At 32.6% G+C, this 24,374-nt stretch overlaps 1 protein-coding gene across 1 annotated transcript in view; it reads left to right on the top strand.

Moving 5' to 3' along the window:
* Nucleotides 1–24,374, top strand: part of LOC126737676 (acid sphingomyelinase-like phosphodiesterase 3a) — a 335,578-nt gene that overhangs the window by 135,941 nt on the left and 175,263 nt on the right. The window contains exon 3 of the mRNA XM_050442671.1: nucleotides 23,076–23,274. Within this exon, the coding sequence (XP_050298628.1) occupies nucleotides 23,076–23,274 (199 nt within the window). The remainder of the gene's footprint in view (nucleotides 1–23,075; nucleotides 23,275–24,374) is intronic.

Below are 24,374 nucleotides of genomic sequence, written 5' to 3' on the forward strand. Positions count from 1 at the left end.
AAATTGTTAAACGTAGCGTTCCACTTCATTGGCAACATTGGAAATTGGCTTCATTGGCAATATCAACAATGGATAGTACTGAGGTTGCAAAAAAAATCCTAAATATTTAAGCAAGTCGAATAAAAAATTATTATAACTATTATAAAATTTTACATTATGTTACATATTATATATAACAGTTATATACAAAAAAAGAAAATTATTTATATACACCGCGTTTTTATTTTAAATAAATAAAAACGCCAACTACTGTAAATACAAAATGATTAAACTAAGACACTAATTAATAAATAAATAAAACATAAAAAAAAAATCACTCATACTAATGAAAGAAGAGTATATGAGTTAAATTGTCAAGACTATGCTGCCACTTCCATCGGTAAAATCACTAGAAAACTTGAGACAAGAATTAAAGAACACATCTCTAAAAACCATAAATTACGTATTGATCTACATTTAAAAACATCTTAACAACCAATTCAGAGAACAACAGAATTTTACACCCATATAACTATAAGAACTTTAAAGAGCTGGATTATCTTGAAGAATTTGAAAACAAAAAAGAAATAAAAATTAACTCAGACTGCTTAAACTTGATCGCGTACAATCGTAATAGTAATAACTCAATATACAAAAAATTTAACTTTATTACTTATTTCCCTGCTCTTCCCTCTCCCTACATTCTATTTTAATTTGGGCTCTAAACAATTTTACATTTATTTTCTTTTATTTCATTTTGTAACCCATTTAAATTGGATTTTCCTTTTTTCGATAATTTTAAGTTTTATTGTGGCTATAACTCTGTTTTCTATCTTTTCTGTGGTAATACAAGTTTCTCATTAATTTTTTTTTCTAACTTGACTATGTAATTTTAACTGAATTTACTTCTACCTGACTGCCATCCTCACCGTACCCTAAGGATTTGATTATAGTTTGATTATAATCAAATATATGATTATAATATTATTAATGGCATTATAATGAAATTTTAAATTTCTATTTCCCTTAATTTCAAATCATGGTATAGGCAGAACTGTGGCGCCGATCGTAAATGGCGTGTGAGTAGAGCAAGTTGTTGGTGTGGTCGCTCTCACTAATTTTTCACTTATAGTAATTTTAAAAGTGGAAAACTTTATTTGTGTAGTCTTGAGAAGTGTATATGTGGCCTAAATACTCAGTAAGGACCCAGTTTTTTTAGAAATTCTGTATCACAAATAAACAGTTTTACTCTGTGCTGGTGTTGTTTACATCGTTTTGGCGCTAAAATGGGACTGTTGTCAACTGACAGAAAGGAAATAAAGTCAAGTATTACCACTGTATTTAATGACAAATTTCTGTATGAAATAGCTGACAAGGTAGCAAACATGGTTGCTATAGTCGGATTACCGAACAGATGGAGTAAATGATATGCGCGAAATATAGGCCCGCCCATCGATGCAACCTTGGCAGATTTAGACGAGGAGAATTATGCCTACTTATTTTAAATTATTTTACCATACAGCTTTGCTTTCTAAGCAGCTTTTTTTAAAATATAATACGGTCGCCTGTAAAATGGGTCCAAACCGATTTTAAGGTTGTGCCAGGTAATGGTATAATAATCTCTTTTAAGTATTTTGTTATGCAAAGTTATGTTAATATATTGGGGTTTACCGAAATGAGATAGGTAATCCTTTTAAGTAATCGTGCCAGGTCAAACATTTAGGGTGTAATTGGCCAGGTTCATCAGAACCGAGCGCTACCTGAGCGCTGGAAGTTTTGCCTATAATAGTAAGGACCAATAAAAATTGTCATACCTGAGCAACAGTCGAGCGCTCAGGGAGCGCTTTTTTCTGATGAACCCGGCCATTATAAAATATAATTTTATGATCATAATCTGGTTTTGAGAATTACATAAGTAGCTTTTATCTTTTTTTTAAATATGTGTTTTAAAATGAAAGAAGGAATAACAGTTAGGGGCTGCGTTGGTAGGTCTGTGAAATTTAAATTTATAGATTGAATATAAGTATATTTTTTAAATAAGGAACAAATACTACATTTATTTTAATACATTTTTTACACATTACGTATGTTTATAATTATGTAAAAAATTAATATTATTTCATCTCATCCTGAGACACACTGTATATTAAAAATATTTATTACCTGCTGCTTCTGCTGTAAACTGGACTTTTTGCACTTTGTTGTATGCTGGATGTTCATTATCACATGTTTTATATATGTTTATAATCACTTACTTTTCAGCAATGGTCAAATGTTTTCATACTCTTTTCGTGGAGGGTGACAATTGGAGTGTATGTGGCGCGTCAGCCATTATTTGTTAACAAACAAATTAACAAATCAACAAAAAAATAAACACAATCTCAACTTTTCAATATTGCGAAGATTCAAATATTCGAATAGCAGAAAATTTAACCAAAACTGACCTGAAGCCGCTCGACTAATAAAATTAAATAAAACCCCAAGTCATGAACCCTATCGAGGCTCTAGGCCACACCTCCGGCGCAGAACGATCACGTGACCACTCCATCTGTTCGGTAACCTAAGTATAAGAAGTTTGAGGATCCTGAGCTGATCCTCAAACTCGTACATCGGGATGAGTTATCTGCATTAAAAAAGAATATCGCCCAACTACAGAAGAAGAACTGTCAACTCGTGACGTCAGTGGACAATTTTGAACAAGCTGCGCGAAGTACCAACACAGCGTCGGACTGGTGGCATAAGGGCCTACCTGGCAGAGACCTCAATAGGGCCCAGAAAACTGGGTATATTTTCTACGCATGGAAAAAAAACAAATAAAAAGCTTAAATTATTATATATTAAAACAAAATCAAAGAACATATTCTATTATCTACAGTATACTAATTACAGCTACGATAACAGAAATCAGGAACTCTAGTCCTATAAAATTATAACATAAAATGGCAAAAAAACAAAAAGTGAAATTTATAAAAACTTACTTATTAGATAAGAAGTTTTTTTGCAACAGCGACGTAGAATTTGCAATTTTGTCAATTAAATGATCATAGTCTAAAGCTTCAAGCAAATCTGCTTCTGAACTTATTATTATAAAAGCTTCTACTAACTCTTGCCCTAAAAGGGACCTAAGACGATTTAAGACTAACTTTAATTTGGAGAAAACACACTCACAAGCAACTTGCGTACAAGATAATGTCAAAAACTTGTCAAAAGACAATTATGTTCAAGAAGTATTTTTACTGCACAGTTTTTCTCTTGTGAAGTTGGAGAAGTTTTATTATCATCATCATCAGATTCGGATTCACTGTTTTCTATTTCTACATAAAATCCCTCTGGTAAGCATGACGAATCTTCTGTCAGGATTTTTAGATCCTTAAATTTTTTTGAAAAATTAATTAGTTCTGTTTTAATACAAAAAGTAGGTAATCCCGATCAGTTTGTTTTACTAATTGCTCAAAATTTCGCGGATCAAAAAAGTAAAAAGAATCATAAATGGTTCTGTGCATTTCAAATCTGTTTTTTAAACTTTGTGTTACCTGTTTTATTATTGCTTTATATGTCTCAATTTCAAAAGCTTTGTAAGGACCCAGCTGAGTAATTTTGGAAATTTCGTCGGAGGCATCTTCTCCAGGCATTTTTTTTACTTTTCTTGTTCTATGTACCGGAAAGTTCTCTTTAATAAGTATATCCTTTTCTATAATACATGGTTTCTTATTTATTAAGTTAATAAATTTCTTAGTGTTATAAATTTTTTTTTAAATTACTAAATATTTTTTCTATTTCGGATTTTGCATTCATTATTATTTTAAAAGCAACCTGAAAATTTAGTCCTGCGGTTTGTAAATAATTTGATGCTGGGGTTAATATATTAAAAATTTAAAGAAATATTAAACTTAAAATTGTAGTTTCAAAACTCGTCCATGTATTTAATACAGGATTTGCCTCCGACGATGTTTTACCATCAAATTCGTTTTCTTGATCGCAAGATATATATTTTAAAGCTTTGAGCAGGCTGGAGATAGCTCATCGGATATATTTTGGTGCGATCCGAAAATTACTTCCAAAACCCTTGCTTTGCTCCACCAACGGGTGTTACAAATCTTTTTTAAGGTTCTAAAATCATTACGTTGGTCTTTCCACACTGAATCACGCTTATAAGATTCAGAAAAAAAGACCGCAGTGCGATTAAGAAGACCAAACAAATTTTTACATTTAATTAAGGAATCTGTTGTATCACATACTACTAAATTAATAATATTAGCGATTTCCAAATTCATTAATTTAAGTTTTTTATTCAAATGGTTGTATAAAGCCAAACCTGATGATTTTTATAAATTTATCAGAGATATCAAATGTTCATTTACTTTATCATCATAAACATATCTTGCAATAATAGCACACTATTCCCTTACACTTACATCCTGAGTTGAATCAATTTGCACACTAAACTTTTTGGCCTTTTGAATTTCTAAAGATATTTTCTGTTTCAAAAAACTCACCAAGATAAGAATAATTTTGTTAACAAATGTTTTACTAAGAAAAGTTAAATGAGACCCTCTACCTTGTTTGTTATCATGTTTTCGACAAGAAATTTTATTGATATGAGTTTTCGTAATATTGTCATATTTTGCTAGCAACAAACATAGTTCAAGAAAGTTGTCACGGTTGATTTTAAAATTTCTAGTAGCTAATGAACTGCTACTTTCTTCTTTACCTCGATACGCAAGGTGTTGCTTGAAAATAAGAAGAATTATATCAATGATTCTTCTTACGATTTCTCTGTTATAAATTATTTCACTTTTTCTTTGATTAGCCAGATCAACATTTATTTTTACCTCGATATTCTGATTGCTTATTGCCCTAAAGTAGGCTTGCACAGATAAGGAATGACCGAGCGACTCTTTATGCTCTTTAACACGTTGAGTTGAACGCTGAAAGTCGCTTATTCCTTCTGAACTAAATGTTTGTCTATTTTTAATATTACTAAAAACCATGCAAATAGAGCAGAACAGCTTATTTAATTCCACAGAATAAGACAACGAGTTTCCCCGTTTGGTAATGTTCTCTGGTATAATTTGGGATTAAACGGCAGCTTAGGATAATCGAAATAAGTGGGTTGATTTGGATATTGTTTAACAAAATTTAGCTTTTCTTGTACTGTTGCGTGGGTAGGAGAAAAAAATTGTATTACATTATTTGTCTTAGTTGAAATATCTGTTAATTCCATAGCGTCACATTCATTTTCCGATAAGTCTGATTCTGAATCTGAAGAGTTTGAAAATAACAAAGCCGAAGCTTCTGATATTTTATAAGCGAAATCTGTTGAATCCTGAACATCAGGCTCCAAGGAACTACAGTTATTACCTTTTTCTGCAACTACACTGCTATAAATGATAACATTTTGGCTACTAGTAGGTAAAGGCTCTTTTAAATTAAAAAATGACGTGATCTTCATGGAGGATGCTGAACCAGTCTCCATGGCCTTTTTTTCTTTTATTTTTCTTTTTTGTGAACCGGACAAAAACTGCTTTTGCTTTTTTAGGGTTGGTTCGGCTTCGGACAGGTCATCGTTCTTGCTAGACACTATTTTCTATCCTAAAAACATTATGACATTAACGATTAATACATACAAATCATTTAAATAGGCAAATAACACGTAATAGAAAAAAAATTAAACTTACTGACTTGCTTATGGTACACTGTACAGCAGATACACGTGACACTAAACCTTCATAAAAATTATTAACAAAAAAATTTGCAAGAAAAACTTATTCAATGCGAACAGAAATATTTCTCAAACGTAGTGCATACGTAAACATACACACAAGTCGTCAGCAAGCGATCGCGGGGAATCCCTGGCTGGAGGCTGGGGATTCCCCGCGATTTGTTTCTCTTCTTCTTATTTTTTAATGGCTTATGCTTTAATGGTTACTCACTAGGGGCAATTTGCCAGTCTATGTGTAAACTTTTTGTTACACATAGAGTGGCAAATGTTTTTGTGTTTTTAATAGTTTTAATAGGGGCCCATTCACATTTAGAAGGTGGGGGCCTACCGGGCAATTACCTGGCGGGCCAGTCCGACTCTGTATCAACATAAGAATATTTTGGCTGAAAAAATTAGACAAATGAAGAAATGTACAAATTAAACAAACTTAAAAATAAACATCCGAAAAGTGGAATAAAAAAAATTCATTGGATTGCAGCTAGATTACCGAACGATAAACTAGCTGCAGTTCTAGTCTGCTTTGCATTGGACGACCTCCAAAATCGGTTCTAAAAAATTGTGGTCTATTAAAATGTACTGGGATTTGTATAAAAGAAGACTTAACTAAGGTGCAATTGGACTTATTTAATAGTGCAGTGAATATGTTTACTAACAGAAATGCATGGGCGTCTAATGGCAACGCGTATGTGAAATTAAAAGATAACTCTGTCCGTCGGGTTACATCACAATCTGAGTTACAAGGATTAAATATATGATTTAAGGTACTTTTCTGGATTTTTTTTATTTTATTTATTTTTTTTTATCTACTCTGTTCTAACAAAACCTACATCTAGGAAACTATAGAACTATAAAATCCGAGAAATTATTTTCCTACTTTTCTACTTAAGAGTGTAATTATTCAATGTGTGTTATTTTCTTTTTATTAAGTTGAGAAGTATTACACTTTGTTTTTTTCTTTTGTTTGAGTGTTTTCTTACTAATTATTATTAAAAAACTACATGTCTATAAAAATATTTTATATTAACACAAGATCTTTGCTGGCACATTTGGATAAATTTATTGACTATTTTCAAAATAAAAATCACCACCTTATTGGTGTTACAGAGAGTTGGTTAAATGAAAATATTGATGATCATATCCTCAATGTCCCTTACTACAATATTGCTCGAAATGATCAAAGGCAGGGTAGAGGCGGAAAAATCGTAGCGTATATTCGAGAAGATTTAAAATTTGATGTTATTTTAACTGAAAATTGGGATTTTTTGGAGAGTATGTGGTTAAAGTTTTAGATTGGAAATCAGTGTGATATTGTGGGTATCATCTATAGGCCAGCAAATGGAAGTGAAGAAAAGTTTTTGGCATTTTTTTAGAAACAGCCTATTAAAGTATGCTCAAGGTATGATTTTATTTCTTGTTTGGGCGATTTTAATATATCGGGTGGTGCCTCGCCGAGCGGAACATAGCAAAACCCATGTAAATTTAAAGGGGTCAATTATTGACTTCCCTATACATTTTATAGAAAACGTGTAAGATAACTTTTTGAAGAGACCAATCTGACAAACCCTTGTGCAAAGTTTCAAAAAATTTTAAAAAGCGAATCTTGAATTATTGAATTAAATGTAATTGCAAAATTAGCAAATTTTCAATTTAGATAAAACCAAACGGGCATAAGTAAAATGAATATTGTTACTGACGAGAGGAAAAGTGTCAAATCAGTGACAGTCGATATTTGAAAACAAGTATGAATTATTTAATCGACGAAAAAATAGCCATAAATAAATGGCATTATGCGGGAAACAGTTTTAGAGCAGTATCTGAAATGTTTTTAGTTTATTTCCCCACCAAGCCCATTCCGTCCATTTTAACTATTAAACGTATTGTCAATAAGTTCGTGTCCAAAGGTACCGTAATAAATAATTGTAAATATTCAACTCAGGATATCGAAAATACAGCCGAAGAAAGTGAGAACAGAGATCTTAATATTCTACTGAGTGTGGAGGAAAACAAGATGATTAGTACGAGGGTTCTTGGGCAAGAGGTAAATAAACATCATACAACGGTATTGCGACTGTAAAAAAACACAAATATTATTCCAATAAGTTCAAAAAACATTAAGAGCTTGAAGAAGGAGATGAAGAGCGAAGAATGGCATTTTGTTTTAAAATGATGGAAAGAGCAAATAATGATAGGAATTTTTTAAGAAATATTTGTTTAACCGATGAATGTACATTTACCCTTAACAATGAACCAAATGTTCAGAATTGCCGGTATTGGAGCCAAGAAAATGAACATCGCTTTGCTCATACTCGGACACAATATCCCCAAAAAACAAATGTATTCGTGGGAATTATCGGACACCATATCATTGAACCCTTTTTTATGGACTATAACGTAACAGCTGAAACCTATTTGGACTTATTTCAAAATCAAATTGGACCCGCCTTGAAAGAAGTTGTTCTAGAAGATCAAATGATCTGGTACCAAATGGATGATTTCCCGGCCCATAATGCCCGTTTGGGTAGAGAGTGCTTGGAAAATGCTTTTAACGGCAATATTACTGGTCCACGGTACCGGATATTGTGGCCAGCCAGGTCACCTGATCTTTCACCGAATTACTTCTTTTTGTAGTGTCATTTAAAAAGTGTAAAATTTGAGAATCTAAACTAGTTACAAAACGCTATTTCGTTAAAATGTAATAAAATTTTCCAATATCAACTTAGTAACGTTGGAAATGAATTTTATGATCGGTTAGGATATTGTTTAGCTGATAATGGGGGGTTGTTTGAACATTTGATTAATTGATATTTTTATGTAATTCTCTATTATTTTTAAAAAAGTTATTGTATTTTATTTTATTTTATTTTATTTTTTACACTTTGTAAAACATTAAGGCCGGTCGCACATTGGATCGCAATTTGTATCGTACGTAAACGTACGATGCTAGTCGTACGAATTAAGTGCGCACACTGAATACGTTTTTCTCTGTCAAATAAGATAGGGGATAAACAGTGTTTCGGTGACATTGTATTCATTTAACCCTCTTACTTTTTATTTGTTTTATTTGGAATTTGTAGCGTAATGAACCTATACCTTCAAGATAATTCTCTTCTAATTCGGAGACAGAACCGAGTGGGTGCGTGAAATATATTTGAAAAGAGAGGAGCTCGGTGAATTTCATCATATTATGGAAGACTTATCTAATGACCAATTACTATATCCACAGATTTAACTAGGTACGCACGTAGCTACGTAGCTCATAGCTACGAGCGTAGCTAGTTAAATCTGTGCTATATCATGGTTATACACGTATGAAGAAAGAAACTTTTGAATATATTCTGAACATTATCAGACCTAAGGTGACTAAATACAGTAACTTTCGCGACACAATATCACCTGAAGAACGATTGATTGTAACTTTGAGGTAAGGAAGTAAAATATAGTTGTTTTATTCATACTTCTTTATTCAAAACATAACTTACATATTATATTAATAACTGGTGTTTGGATTAAATTGCATACTGAGGGAGAGCACCTGTTGAGAATTGTGGACAAATATATTCTTGCGATAGTCCTTGTGCTGAATTATTTTGTGACATACTGAGATCAACATTAAACTGGGTCGAGTCACTAGATTGACCAAGCACTACCACAAGAGGTACAGCATTTTGTTCGTCTATAAGAACTTGTTCCAATTTTGATCTTACCATTAATTTGCGATGATTGGGGATATCTTTTAAAAACGGCAGAAGGCTCATAAGAAATTGTGCATCGGGATCATTTGCAGTCTCTTGAAAGCACTTTAACTTTTCCTCTTCAATCTGTAATAGTCTTGTATCGATTTCATCTGCCTGACGTGTTTTAATTTTTTTTCCAATTGAAGGTTTTAAAGTCTTCTTTGGAATTTGTTCGCTACTTGGTTCCGAAGATTGACCGGGGGACGGCGAAAGCATATAACTGCTACTTGTATTTGAACTCAGAACTGTTACTGCTCTGATCTTCTCCATCAGAACTGTTACAAGTGTCTGGCACGCTACTTTTAAGCTCCCTTTTACACATTGTACTTCGAAGAAATAGCAGAAGCTGAAAATATGGCCATTTGGAATCGGGATCTGAAGTACTTGCTTGGCTAGATTTTTTGTTGCTGACTTTTTTGAGCTCCTTCCCAAAAGTATCTCGTACACCTCGCCATTTCTTTTTTAGCTTATCAACTGAAAAATAAAATAAAATTTGTCTTTTATTACAGGTACCTAGCGACAGGTTCATCTTTCAAGACTCTTGGGTATTTAGAATTTCAGACAATACTGTTGGTTGTATTGTACATGAAACTTGTAACGTTATTTGGGAAAATCTTTCCGAAATTCGTATGACATTTCCACTAAATGAAAATATGGTTAATATATCTAATGATTTTTGGATAAAATGGAGGTTTTCTAAATGTTCTGGGAGCATTGACGGTAAACATATACGCGCCAGCACACTCTGGCAGCATGTTTCGTAATAATAAATCATTAATTTTCTCAATTGCATTGCTAGCTGTTGTAGATGAAAACTACAGATTTATTACTATTGATGTGGGAGCCTATGGCAAAAAGAGTGATTGTGAAATATTCTCTCATTCAAATCTCTCAAGACAATTGGAAAATGGTGCTCTCAACGCAAGCCAGGAAAAAGTATTACCAGGCACTAACATAGCTTTGCCCCACTTCTTCGTTGGTGATAAAGCTTACCCGTTAAAGACATATTTCATGCGTCAGAGATTATTATTAAAAGTAATTGAAGTAAATCCCGATCGTCTTGATGTCATAATAAAATGTATATGTTTACTTCATAACGTTGAATTGTCAAAACAGTGGGCTGCCAAGGCAGTTATGCGTATAGGTCTCCTAATGGACCCGTCATGCCCCACCCGGGGTTACCAGGGCCCAACGGCCTTCGAAAAACCGATAAGGCTCTCTAGTCTGAAGGACTTAAAGTCACTCGGTACACTGAAAGTGTTACCCAAGTATTTGAACCTGGCGCGCGTGAGTGCTGGGCACTTCCCGACTACATGGTCAGCGGTTTCATCCTCCTCACAGCACCATCGCCATTCCAAGTTGTCCGCAATACCGATAGTATGGGGATGGCTTCTTAAATGCCAGTGACCGGTTAAAAGACCTGTCACTAGCCGAATTTCGAGTCTTTGTAGGCGTAGTAGATTCTTGGTAAGCCGGGCAGAAGGCCCACCTATGTGCCCTTTGGCCTGTCTCATACCAGGGGACTCAGTCCATCTTCGGTGGGTCCACTTGTCCAGCAGACCCTTCATTGACGCGACCGCAACGCATTTGGCGATACCAACTATTCCGGCCCCATCGGCACATTCGCGGATCCCAGTCTGGCAAGATAGTCCGCATTCTCATTACCTGCATGGCCTGCGTGGCCAGGTATCCAGACGAGCATATCCAGAGGTATCCAGGAACTGCTGTCCGAGCATATTGATACGACTGTATTGCGGTGTCCGCAGCTTAGGATTTTCTGTCCGCATTTTAATACAGCGAATACTTCGGTCTGGAAGACAGTGGCGTGCTCCCCCAGCGAGCATGCCCTACTGGTATGTGGGATCCCACCACAAAGCCCTGATACAGCTCTGTTATTCATTCTGCAGCCATCTGTGTACCAGATGGTCCCCCTATTTAGCAATGCAGGTCTGTTGAAATGCTGCCACTCCTCTCTACCTGCAATGTGCGTCACGAATCCCTCGCAGTCCACAGTCACTGGAGCCATGCAGTCACTGCCCATCAGAAGGAGAGGACATTCCTGTATGGCCCGTGACCAAATTTTTGCGTGACCGGTCTCGCCAGCACGTAATTCGCCGAGGTCATATAGCCTGTACGCAGGCGCAGTTCTCATTGCCCCGAATTGCACAACGAGGTCCAGAGGCGGAAGACTCAGCAGAGCCTCGAGCGTTCTAGTTTGCGCCGTCCGCATGGAACCCGTTATGCTGAGACATGCAAGACGTTGGACTTTGTCCAGTTCAGCACGAATTTTCGCTTTCTCCGTACATGGCCACCAAACGATAGCCCCGAATGTGAAAAAAGGTCTCACAATGCGCGAGTAGATCCAGTGGAGGATCTTGGGAGACAGACTCCAGGTATTGCCGAAAGCCCGCCTGCAGGTCCATAGCGCGCAGGTGGCCTTCTTCATTCTGGTGTCTGCATGATCGTCCCAGGACTTCATAATGTTATAATTGATAAGGAAGGTTTTTATGATTTGCCTATAGAAACACCACTACCACAAAATAAAATTAAAAACAGATTCATGACTGCAGGAGAGAATAGAACCCCAACGAGAGCCCACAACATCAGGGATGCACTTAAAAATTATTTTGCTTATAACACTTAAAGAAATAATTATAATATAAATAACTAAACTAATATAATTAACTTAATCATTAAAACTGTTAAGTTATCTGTTAATTATTAATAGCCATATTAATAAGTTTACTACTTACTTACTTACCAGATATTTTCATTTCTGTGCCTTGCCAGCCATGCCTTGCGCTGAAGATCTCGTAAGTGATAACTTGAATCTTTCTGATCCCACAAACATTTGTGATTGTAAACCAAGTTAATTAGTTTTTCTACATCCATGTCTATATATTTTATTTAATTAATTTAATAAACGAACGAAAAATCCCAACAAGTTTGGATTGACTTCGGACGTCGGAACTAGACGTACGATTATGTACGATTAATTTGGATCCAGTCTGCATGCTGTCATAATACTTAAAAGGTTAAGATCATTCGGGCGTGTACGTACGTATTCGCACGAACTTCGTATGAAAACGCGTGCAGTGTGCGACCGGCCTAAGAGTTCTGTTCTCTCTTTTTGTCTTTGGACTCGAATTTACTAACAATAGATTTAATGGTTGAAATGGACCAGATAGGCTTGATGGGAAAATAAATTGGAAATATTTCAGATACTGCTATTGGTTTTAATTAAATTCTAAGTATGATAAAATTATTTTTTAATTAATCGATAATAATAATTGTTATTGGTTTAACTTTATCGTTATATTAAATAAAAGTTTAGATAAAAAAGTAATGTTAACGTGTCTTACTTTGAATGTATGGTTGTGAGATTGATAAAACGAAAAAAAAAAAAATTTCTTGTATTCGGCTATACGTCAGATTTGACAAAGCCTTATAACAAATTGTTTGTTGGTGGCTGGTGTCTGGTTTTACCTGAACCTAAAATTTGGTAATTTTGCAAGAACATTTAATTGAATAATTCAAGATTCGCTTATTAAAATTTTTTGAAACTTTGCACGAGGGTTTGCCAGATTGGTCTCTTCAAAAAGCTATCTTACATTTTTTTGTAAAATGTACAGGGAAGCCAATAATTAACCCCCTTAAAATTTACATGGGATTTCCTATGTTCCGCTCGGCGACGCACCACCTAGTAGATTTTTTTAGGTTTGAGATGGATGATGGTTTTAAGTTAAAGTAATATCTATTTGTGATACTTATATTAATTTAACTCAATTAATAAAATATCCTACCCGAAAAACTGGTAATTCGTTCTATTTAATAGATTTGTTTCTTACAAACTATAATAATATTATTAATAAGGGAGTTTCTGATTGTCAATTTTTGGATCATTTTGGAATTAATAATGAATCTATTTAACAATTTAATAATGAATCTACATTTGTAATTAAACTTAAGCAATTTTCCTTTCGAGTGTTAAAAAACATAAATCTTTTAAGCTTTCAAACTGATATTGAAAAAATTCCGTTTGGCAACATATAGAAAATTCAAAATACTGATGAAAAAATTTTGTTTTTAAATAATTGTATAATTATGCTTTTTGGTAAACATGCACCTCTAAAAACTAAACGTCTACAAAAAAGAAAATACACCATGGATGACCGATAATATAAAGTTTCTACAAAAATTAAGAAATTAAGCTTTAAAAGAATTTAAAACCTCCAAATAAGCATCTAAATGGGATTATTATGAGCAACTACGTAGCTATACAAACTCTGCAATAAAAGCTGAAAAGCGAGCATACTATAAAATAAAATTTTAAAGTTCTAGTATTAGGGAGAAGTGGCAAGAATTAATAAGAAGAAATAAAGTAAAACTAATTAATAATCAACAAAATCCTAATGAAAAACATGAAAAATGTTAATGACTTTAGTCGGTATTTTGCTAGTAGCGGTAATAATCCAATAAATGGAAACTATCAATAACTTTTACAATTTTACACAAATAACAGTGTTACGGAGAACATATTAATTTTAAAAATGTCGAAGAGTCTCTAGTAAGTTCAATTTTACTAAAAATTAAATCCAAGGCCTTTGCAGCAGACAATTTAAATATTTCTTTTATTCAGTTTTGTTTTCCCTATATTGTAAAATACCTAACCCATATAGTTAATGAGTGCATTACACAAAAATACTTTCCTAAAATTTGGAAAGAGGCATTTATTACGCCTGTACCTAAAATCTCAAACCCCTTTCTGAATTCGATCACTTTAGATCAAGTATTTTACCCATCCTTTTCAAAGTACTAGAACGAATTCTGGAACATCAAATGCGTCACCTTTTAGAAAATAATTTAATTTTGCCTTCTAAGCAATCTGATTTTAGAGCGAGTTACAGAGTTATGCTTCAGGTTTCACTGATGTAGTTGATAATATTATTTCTGAACGTGATAAGTGTAAAGTTACGGCTTTGATATTACTAGACTATAGTAAAGCCTTTGATTGTGTCGATCATCATATTCTGGCATCAATTTTGCATTAGGGTAGGGTTCAGTGAATCTTTTAAAATCATTTCTAGGTGACAGATTTCAGAGAGTTTGAATTGATGGTGAAATGTCAGAGGCTCTTGAAGTGACATGCGGCGTTCCACAAGGCAGTATTCTGGCAACTGTGTTATTTACAATATACACGTGCCGATTTTACTTAGTACTGCGAAATTGTAAGTACCATCTATACGCGGATGATAAACAACTCTATTTTTCATTTTCAGCCCATGAATTAAAAGTTGCCGAAAATAAAATAAACGAAGATCTAAAAGCAGTGTATCTTATATCAATAAAACATATGCTCAAGTTTAACCCCCTGAAATCTAATATGCTTCTTATTCTCAACTTAACGACTGTCAGTAGCATTCAGAATCAGATTAAAATTAAAATAAATGATGACCAAATACAGATCGGTATAAAAGTTTGGGATTATTGGAAGATTCTACCCTTTGATATAAAAACCATGTATCTGGAATCCTTAAAAAGGCTAACAAGGCACTAGAGTCTTTTTATATTTATAGGCAATCTCTAGATATAAACATTAAAAAACTCCTTTGTGACTCGCTAGATTTATCTCAATGTAATTATTATGATGTTGTCTATGGTTGGTGCTTGGACTATGAGGAGAATACAAGAGCTACAAAATTCATGTATTCTAGTTATTTTTGGTATTTGTAGACGAAATCATGTATCACATAAGTTGAGTGAACTAAAGTTGCTAAATATGTCTAATTGCAGATTGATGCATTAGTTGTGTTTTTAATATAAAATTTTAAATAAACCGTAGCCCACCATACCTTTATCCGAAGATTTCTTTTAGTACTGACGTTTATCTTTTGAATCTACGAAAAAAACGCTTCAAATTCCCAAACATAGAACTGAGCAATTTCTGCTATATGCAGAAATCTGAATCCGCCAACCTTTTTATTTACTCGTGTAATTTTTATACCAAATGAAACTTTGTATGTATTCTTATGTTGAGAAAATAAAAAAAGATTATTAATATTATTAAAAGTAGGTAATAACATATACTTTACATTTACCTGTGGTAAAAGAAAGTCATTTTAAAGTTACGTTTTTGATCGCAAAGTAGACGTCACTGTCTATGAAGGATATGAACAAATAAAACAGAAATGACCAAGGAGGACGATATAAAAAACGTACTTTCACAGAAGTCAAAGTGACGTTCCTAAAATGACGTCGCGAGACGTCGGATGCGATTTTAGGTCCCAAAATGGCTCCTGTCTGAATATTGACATCTGAAAAGCTGGTGGCCCAAGCTATACTTTTGCATAGTTGATTTAAGTTATAATGTATCACAGATCTAAGAGAATAGTGATATTTAGTGTTGCTGTATTTTGATGATAAATATTAACAGAGGTAATGAAATAGTCACTAATTTTCGGTGTTAAATGAACTTTATTATGTTGAATTTAGTACCATAAAAGTCGCTCACCTGTTGCAGGTATACTGAATAAAGGTAGAATTTTGTTTTTGTGCATAAGCATGATACTAGGAGAAGCATGATATATAATATAGAACACAAATACTTTACACCAGAGAAAGACACCTTCAGGGACAACAACCAAATAACATTTTCAATAAATTGCAAATTTTTTAATTAGTACCGAATGTCATTTCTTATTAAAGCAGTTACTCCTCCAGCTCTATTTTTCTAGCTTATACCGATCAATATTAAGTTCACAGGATCCAGTCTCTTCTGAAACATGGGTTTTACTACAAGTTCATTTAGTTTAAAACAAGTTCTTAGCTTGCAAGTACTTTAATAGAATAATTATGGTGTAATTTATTATTCAAAAAGTCCTAAGAGATTAAATAAACAATTCTCGAGTTAGTTGCAATATATGAATTTAATTGCTATTTTTTAGAGTTATTTCGTTAGAAGCCCTCAATCATTATATGTGTCTCATATTTATTAATATTCCTCGCAGTATGACGAACATCCAAGTTAGTGGACCTCAATCTCATTTTATTATAAGATATTGTTTCTTAAACAAATTTCATTAAAACAAATTTGCTATATTTTGCCAACCTGTTTTGTCTAAGACTATCACTTACGAAGCTATGTTGTTCAATAATGTATTTTTTTTTAAGAATGTCCTATTTTGTGTTTTTTTTCACTTAATTATATTATTTTTTTAAATATTATTTCCCCCTGAAGAAGGCCTAATAATAGAGGGAAATATTGTCAAACAAATAATTTTTAGTTAATTATTTAATTTTCTTGTACATAACCAAATTGGGGATTCATCGCTTTTCATTATGATAGACCAATTAAATGCATTTTTAAAAGAAATTTTCATTGGTGCAGGAAAAATATGATTTCAGTTAAAATATACTAACTTTAAGTTTTCTATAGAGACCGTAAAAGTGTAGAGTTTTATTGTTTAATTTTTATAGTTACAGAAACATCCAAAACGTTTTATTAAAATTTGATTTTTGAGGCATGATTAAATTGGATGTAAATATTATATTTTTTAATTTTATCAGTGTACAAAATAACTATACATTATATTCAAATTTATAAAATTTTTTGAAATATACTTAAAATTTATTAGTACCGAGCAAATATGCTAAAATTATTTTTTTTATCAAATATTTAAAATTTTGATCAAAATTACATAAAAATTACTTTTTTTGCTATTTTTAAAGAATATTTGGTTTTTAACTATTTAACCAAATTAAATATAAACCCTATTTTATTATACGCTACCATTTTTAAGAAGATGTTGTTATATTTGAGAAAATTAAAATTTGATCTAAAATAAACATATAAAAAAGAAAGAAGAAAAATTTGTCACTCATTTTTTTATTGTTTATGTAAGAAAAAGAGACTAAAAGAAACTATTGATTTTTATTAGAGAATATTTGGTTTTCTTATTAATAATAATATTAAACATAAATCCTCTTAAATTATAAACTACTTTAAAATGCATTGATTTAACCAAATAATAAAGACCAACCAGCATAATGAAGAAGTCAGACACTGATCGATTATTTACTTTCAGATAATAAACATGTTCTGTGTAAAAACTATCTGACCCCTAAACTGAACTATCGTTCCATTAGATCAGTCAGTATTGGTAAACAAAAAGTGTATATGTATGTATTATACCACAAGATATCAAAGGTCTCTTATTAAAAACTATCTTTATAATATATTTCTGGAAGAACGGCTTACAATCAACTGTTGCGCATTATTTCACATAAATTTTTGTATACAGGGTGGAACAAAAAAAAAGATATGACATCATCGGTCATTTTTTTAAATGGAATGCTAAATTTTTTATTACATTTATGAAATATAGGCAAAATTCTAAGCAAGTTTCTTATAACACACCTCAAAACTCAACTGTTTCCGAAATATTTACATTTAAATAACAAGAAAACAAATAATTACATCTATTTGCAAATTAAGGTAAAATCGAGGATAAAAATAATGTTATAAACACTGCCAATTGTTTCTATTTCCATGGTTGCACTTAAAGAGGTAAAGAATCTCCATTTTCGAATGTCACTGTCAGTTCTAAAATTAATAGTTTTTATTAGAATAAATTATGGCTAATTTAACGAAAACCCAACCAATTGAAATTTTGATGATGCTAGGATACGGGGATCGAGTGCGCACGCAAAAAAAAGTAAGTGAACTGTTTAATGCCAAATACCCAAACCATCCTACATCTCAGTCACCAGTTAGTAGAATAGAGCACAAATTCATAACTTCAGGTCATGTTAGGGATTTGCCAAGATCAGGTCGTCCAAAAATTTCTGAAGAAACAAAATTAAACGTTCTGCTCTTCTTCGAAGAGAATTCAAACAATGCAACTTCATTTCAGTCGATAGTAATATAGCGGGAATGTCAGTAAGACGCATCTTAAAAACAAATGAATACCACCCTTATAAAATAAGACTAATACACGAATTAAATAAAGACGATTCTGATCGAAGAAACCAATTTTGCGAGCAAATGATGAACATTTGCAATAATAACCGTCAGTGTGCGTTACGAGTTTTGTTTTCGGATGAAGCAAATTTTTGTTTAAACGGTGTCGTAAATCGGCAAAATTGTCGGTACTGGTCAGTGTCAAATCCATACTGGGAACTGAGGCTCATACACAGTACCGTAAATCTATTAATGTTTGATCTGGTATCGTGGAAAATAAAATAATAGGGTCATACTTTTTCGAAGAAAACTTAACAGGACAACGCTATTTGAATTTTCTTCAAAAAGATCTTATCCCTGCTTTGGATGCCCTATACCCAGACGAACAAGACCCTGCTATCCCGACGGATAATTTGTGGTTTCAGCAAGACGGCGCACCGCCACATTTTTTTCAAGATGTCCGTAATTACAGTGTTCCCAGGAAAATGGATAGGACGAAGAGGGCCAATAGAGTGGCCGGCCAGGTCACCAGACTTTTCCAAAGGATTTGATACCCTGGATCATGACGTTATGTATGGAAAACAGATGGTGGTAATGGATTAAATGGAATTTGGCATTTTCATAAAATTACTTCAGATGTACCCCAAGGGTCCTTGGGTTAATTCTTTTCTTACTTTATATCCCTTATTGTAAAAACTTGTAAAATACAAAGCCTCGCGGTTTTAAGATAAATTAAAAATATATAATTTAAAATAAATCAACTGAAAGAAGCTGCAATGGTAATTAACAATTATTTGGATAAAACAAGAGGAAAAGAGAAATTGCCTTATGTTCGGAAAAATCCTCAAATATGTATTAGTTCAACAAAATTACAATTAACAGAGAAAGCAAAAATTATGGGTCTAATTTTTGAAAAAGACTTACGCAAAGGATACTTTATTACTTTTACTTATTACTTTTTTTATTACGAACGCAAGGATAGTTTATTCCTTGCTTCAATAAATTTGCGGCTTATAGACTGCAAAAATTTTAAAATACTTGCTGCAGATTTATATTTAATATTAGAAAATATGTTAGATTATCATAATAATTAACATAATGGGTTCGATTTATATAGAAAATGTATTTTAGTGGAAGTTAAATTAATAAAGCTAATTAATGTGTGAATTAATTAGCTTTACAAAATTTATATACAAAAGTATTTTTACACTGGTTTTCTTATGCATAACTAAACAAGATCTGAACTGTCTTTTATTGTAACAGACTTTTTTTGACCAATTTTCTTATTTTAAACCTTTTATAAAATTTTGGACTTTTATTAAAAGGTCCAAATATATAACTTAACTTGTTTAGGTTTAAAAATACGGGAAATTTCTTTTAAAATATAAAATATTAAAAGCAATTTGCTGTATTTTATAAGGGAGTATTTCCCTTTTGGTGCATAATAATATTAAATTGGTAAATATTGTTCGAAAAAAAATATATCTCAAGAAAATACACAATTAGAAAATATTTTCAAGGCAAATTTTAGTGTTCTGCTTTTATTATAAACTATAATTTTAAGGCGTTTATTTTATAATAAATAAGTATAGAAAGTAAATACAATTATTTCAAAATGAAATTGTTGTATAGAGTTAAAATACCTCCTTAACCTATTTTTTCCCAGAGTTCCGATATTGGAAATATCATTATTGTCACGGTGTTCCAAAATCGGAACGACCACGTTGTCCCCCTCTCTTTTCTGAGAAGCGTGCTCTTAACTATCTCTCCGTCGCGTGGTCGTGTTAGTGTCGTTCTGGCTAGCGTAAGGGAAGGTTCGATGTGCGTTTTTCAAAATTTGCGCATTTAGTGTGCCAATTACTGATTTTTGTTTAAGTTCACAAAAATTTTTTAAAGAGTAAGTATTATTTTTATAGTTTTGATAATTAAATTGTTCTACTGCAAAGAATTTATTATAAGTGATGTAATTCAAGATATTTTATATACCCAATACGAATATTATTGAAAGTTACTAAATGATTTGATCAATTTAGGTTGTTCCTATATTGGAACACTGGGAGCAAACGGGAACATAATTTTTTTTTATTGTAGGTATTACACGACCCAAGAACTAATTGATTTAGTTGAAGATGAGCAGTTTTGGGCTGCAGATGTTTTTATCACGTCTCCAATCGATGGAAGGGATTCTGATGATAATGAAGTTCCTTCAGCTGATGTAAATCACCTTAGTGGTCGTCAAATGCAGCAAAGGATAACTCTCCTGAATTATCTAATGGTAATGCAAGTGAAGATAGCGATAATTTACCTTTAGGTCGCTTGGTAAACTAAGCTAATATAAACAGAACAAATTTAGAAAGAAGCTGGAAAAAAAGTGGAATTGAATAACTCCTTCTTACAATTTGTTTCTCCGAAAGAGCCTAGCGCAAACGTCGACATATATCCAGATGCTGTTGCGTGCTTTGAATAATTTTTTGATATGGAAATATGTAATTATTTAGTAGAAATGTTTAATTTGTATGCCAGACAAAAAGGCAATCATAATTTTAGTACAGATGCAGGAGAACTAAAATGCTTTATTGGTATTTTATAATTATCCGGGCATTCACAAGTTTCAAGATGGCGTATGCTTTGGGAGGTAGATACTGATACATACAATCCATTAGTAGGTTTACCTTTTATGTACTGCTTCGCCCCATGCCTTCCGAAATATGGTACCATACTTTCATCAATAGACAGTTTTTCGTTAAGCGGAGCACAAGACAAAAATCGGTCATTCAACATGTTGAAAAGTGGTTGCAACTTCGCAAATTTATTGCCTTGTTCTAAGTCATTATTATCAGCACAATGTGCAAATTTTTTTAACTATTCAAATTGATTTCTTCGCATTAATTGGCGACAGATATTTTTCCTCCCTAAAATTAGTCAATTCGCTTCAGAAGATCGGAGTAGGATATACAGGTACAATCAATGGGAATAGATTAGAGAATTGTCCCTTGCGCAATAAAATGCAAGAAAAAAAGGGTACAACAGGCAGCTTTAATTATTCTACAGACGCTAATTCTCAAAAAACAGTTACCTTATGGAATGATAACCGTCCTGTTCTAATTGTAAGTAGTTGCGATTCGAGGAATCCTGTTGGTCAAGTTAGTCCATGGATTTCTAGTAAGAAAAAAAAAATCCTGGTTCCTCAGCCTTTTGTAGTCGGGCAATACAATAAATATATGGGTGGAGTGGATCGAATGGATCAAAATATACACAGCTATAGAATTGGGGTTCGTTCCAAGAAATGGTGGTGGAGTCTTTTCGCATTTTGCTTGGACCAGTGCATGCATAACGCCTGGCAGTATAACAGACTTCAACCAAATGGCGAAAAGGGAAAGAAGGGAGGACGCTCTAAAACATCAAGGCCGTTAGAGGCTCGGAACCATAATCAAATTAGGTACGATGGTTTGAATCATTGGATTATTTCAACCACAAAATAGAATAGGTGCGCCCTATGTCACAAAAACTTGACTAAGATGTGTGAGAAATGTAACCTCAATTTACATGTAGCTTGTTTTAAAGACTATATTGTGTCCACTTAATAATTATTTTATGATTTTTTGAATTAAACTTAACTTTTGTTCATAAAAATTAAAGTTGGTTTTAATGCACCCATGTGTTCCCAGTGTTCCACAAATGAAACATCAATTTAAAAAATAAAAAAAATATTTAGAAACAAAAAAACAAATTTACACAGAAAAATATAATTAGTTAATTTGATTTTTTTCTAAAAATATAATTTTCAAAAGTTTTGCAAAACTCGGGCATAACAGGTAATTTAAATTTTTTTAAACTTGTGAAAAAACGGGTTAAAATTGATTATTCTTCAAAATTAATTTTCTTTTCTAAACATTAACAAGTAACATTTTTATTTTGATCTAAAAGAAGTTGTCTGAAAAGAAGTCTGTTTGCATATTATAATCAGCATCTTAGTCTATTTTCCACAAAAAAGTTTATTTGATATTTGCATAACCAAATTGGTTATGAGTCCCATTTTAATAAACTGTGCTATTAAAAGGTATTTTTAATAAAAAAATTTCTTCTAAGTCAATAATTTACCCTAAAAAAAGGACATAAAATTTGATAGATCCAAGTGAAAGAGAAGATTTCATTAAAGCCTTAAATCATGTAGACAGTGTTCTTTGAACAATTAATTCTCCCCTTTCGTCTGCTACTTAAGCGGCCGTAAACTAAATTGATCGTCTTTAACCCCCTGCAAAAGTCATTTTTAAACTAAATAAATGACTGGGAGATAACCCTAAAAAGCAGCAGGTATTTTTGATTGCTCCGGTTCCCCCCGTTTTCACTTAATCCCGATGCCAAATTGCTTTCGAGTGGTTCGTTCAATCGTTAACAACTCCATTTTAAACTATTGTTTCACCCACCAGAAATCGTATTTAGCGTATTTTTATCCCTTTTTTTCTCTCGCTTTATCTCGATCTTCTTTTTCAACCCCCTCTCTGACTTCGACAAAGTGGGACAATGGGTAATTTTATAAATTGGGAAAAGCTTTCTGAAAGAGATTTGGTTCGTGTCTTAAGAAATAGGATTTAAAATAGACTAGAAATTACGTTCTTTTATTAAATTTCACACACGCTCTTTTACTACAAAAAGTTAAAATTCTTTCAATTATTTCCAGGCTCTGGGTGCTTAAAACAAGAGAGCATCTCAAGCAACCGCGATGGCAATAAGGCCCAAAGAAGCAGATCACAATATAATGATCTTTTTGGAAGATTTGGAGAATACAACTGCGATTCCTCTTGGGAACTTATAGAATCCGCAGCAAAATTTATGAAGTCCAAACAGAGTGATAATGTGGAATTCGTACTATGGACAGGGTAAGTTTTTCTAAACAAAAAAAAACAAATAAAATAAAATAAACGATTTTAAATCCCTTTAGCTCTCCAGCAAAAAAAAACTTTTCGAACCCAATAAAACATCCGAGATATCGGACTTTATATATCCAGGTCCGCTCCAGAGTTTTTTTTTGCTATCGCGACCCTGCCCTTAACGACCACAGTTTCAACTTTATTTTATAGTATCAACTCGGGACGTAAATTGCCTTTGGGATGTCGGCCACAAAGAGTTTCGGTTCCCTTAAGGTTTAGAGTTTGGTTAGTAGTTATAGTTTTGAAGGGAGAAGGGTTATTATGTGGAAAATATGGTGTGAGAAAAACGGACAATAAAAGGCGTCCCCTAACGTAGAAAAAAATTAGTTTGAACGTGACCGAAATATTTTTGAAAATAGGAAATTTTCTTTCTTTCTACTGAAAAGTAAATGTGGCTCGGGTACATTAATGTTATGCATTGTTTATTAATGAAAATTGGCACTAAACAAAAATAAAATACAAAATTCCTTTCCATTAAATCATCCATATTTTATCAATTTGCATACGTCCGGAATAATATTCGTATTTTCAGGTAACGCCTATACCGCGCTTTGCATGCCCGTCTTTCAAATATTTATTTTTCCGTGTTGCATTTCGGATTTTATTGTCAAATATTTAGGGGCTTTCATGTGCGAGAATTGATATCGCTAGAAACGTTCCCTGATAATGCTACAGATTTTTAAGAGTAATTCCAGATATATTTTTTAAAATTGCATCTTATACTTTAATAAATAAGTACTTATCCATTCTAAAGGAATATGTAATTTTGGTTTTGTCTTCGCATGTCTTTCCTTTTTATTTTTATCCTAATTCTTTAATATCTGCTTATCGTTAGTTTCCCTTGTATCAGATCTATGCATTTTTTATTATAAACTATTATCTTTGTCATATATGATTCTACTTGTTATCATCTTTCATGTTTATTATCGTTAACTTTTAATGCTCAAATTGGATAAGGAGTCAATTAAAATACAAACTCTTCAAAAATTTTTCTCTTTTAATGCCAATATCTTGGCCTATATTGGGCCTTTTTCATGCCACTACAAAAT

Source organism: Anthonomus grandis, chromosome 6, assembly GCF_022605725.1.
Source record: "Anthonomus grandis grandis chromosome 6, icAntGran1.3, whole genome shotgun sequence".
In the NCBI taxonomy this organism is placed as follows: domain Eukaryota; kingdom Metazoa; phylum Arthropoda; class Insecta; order Coleoptera; family Curculionidae; genus Anthonomus; species Anthonomus grandis.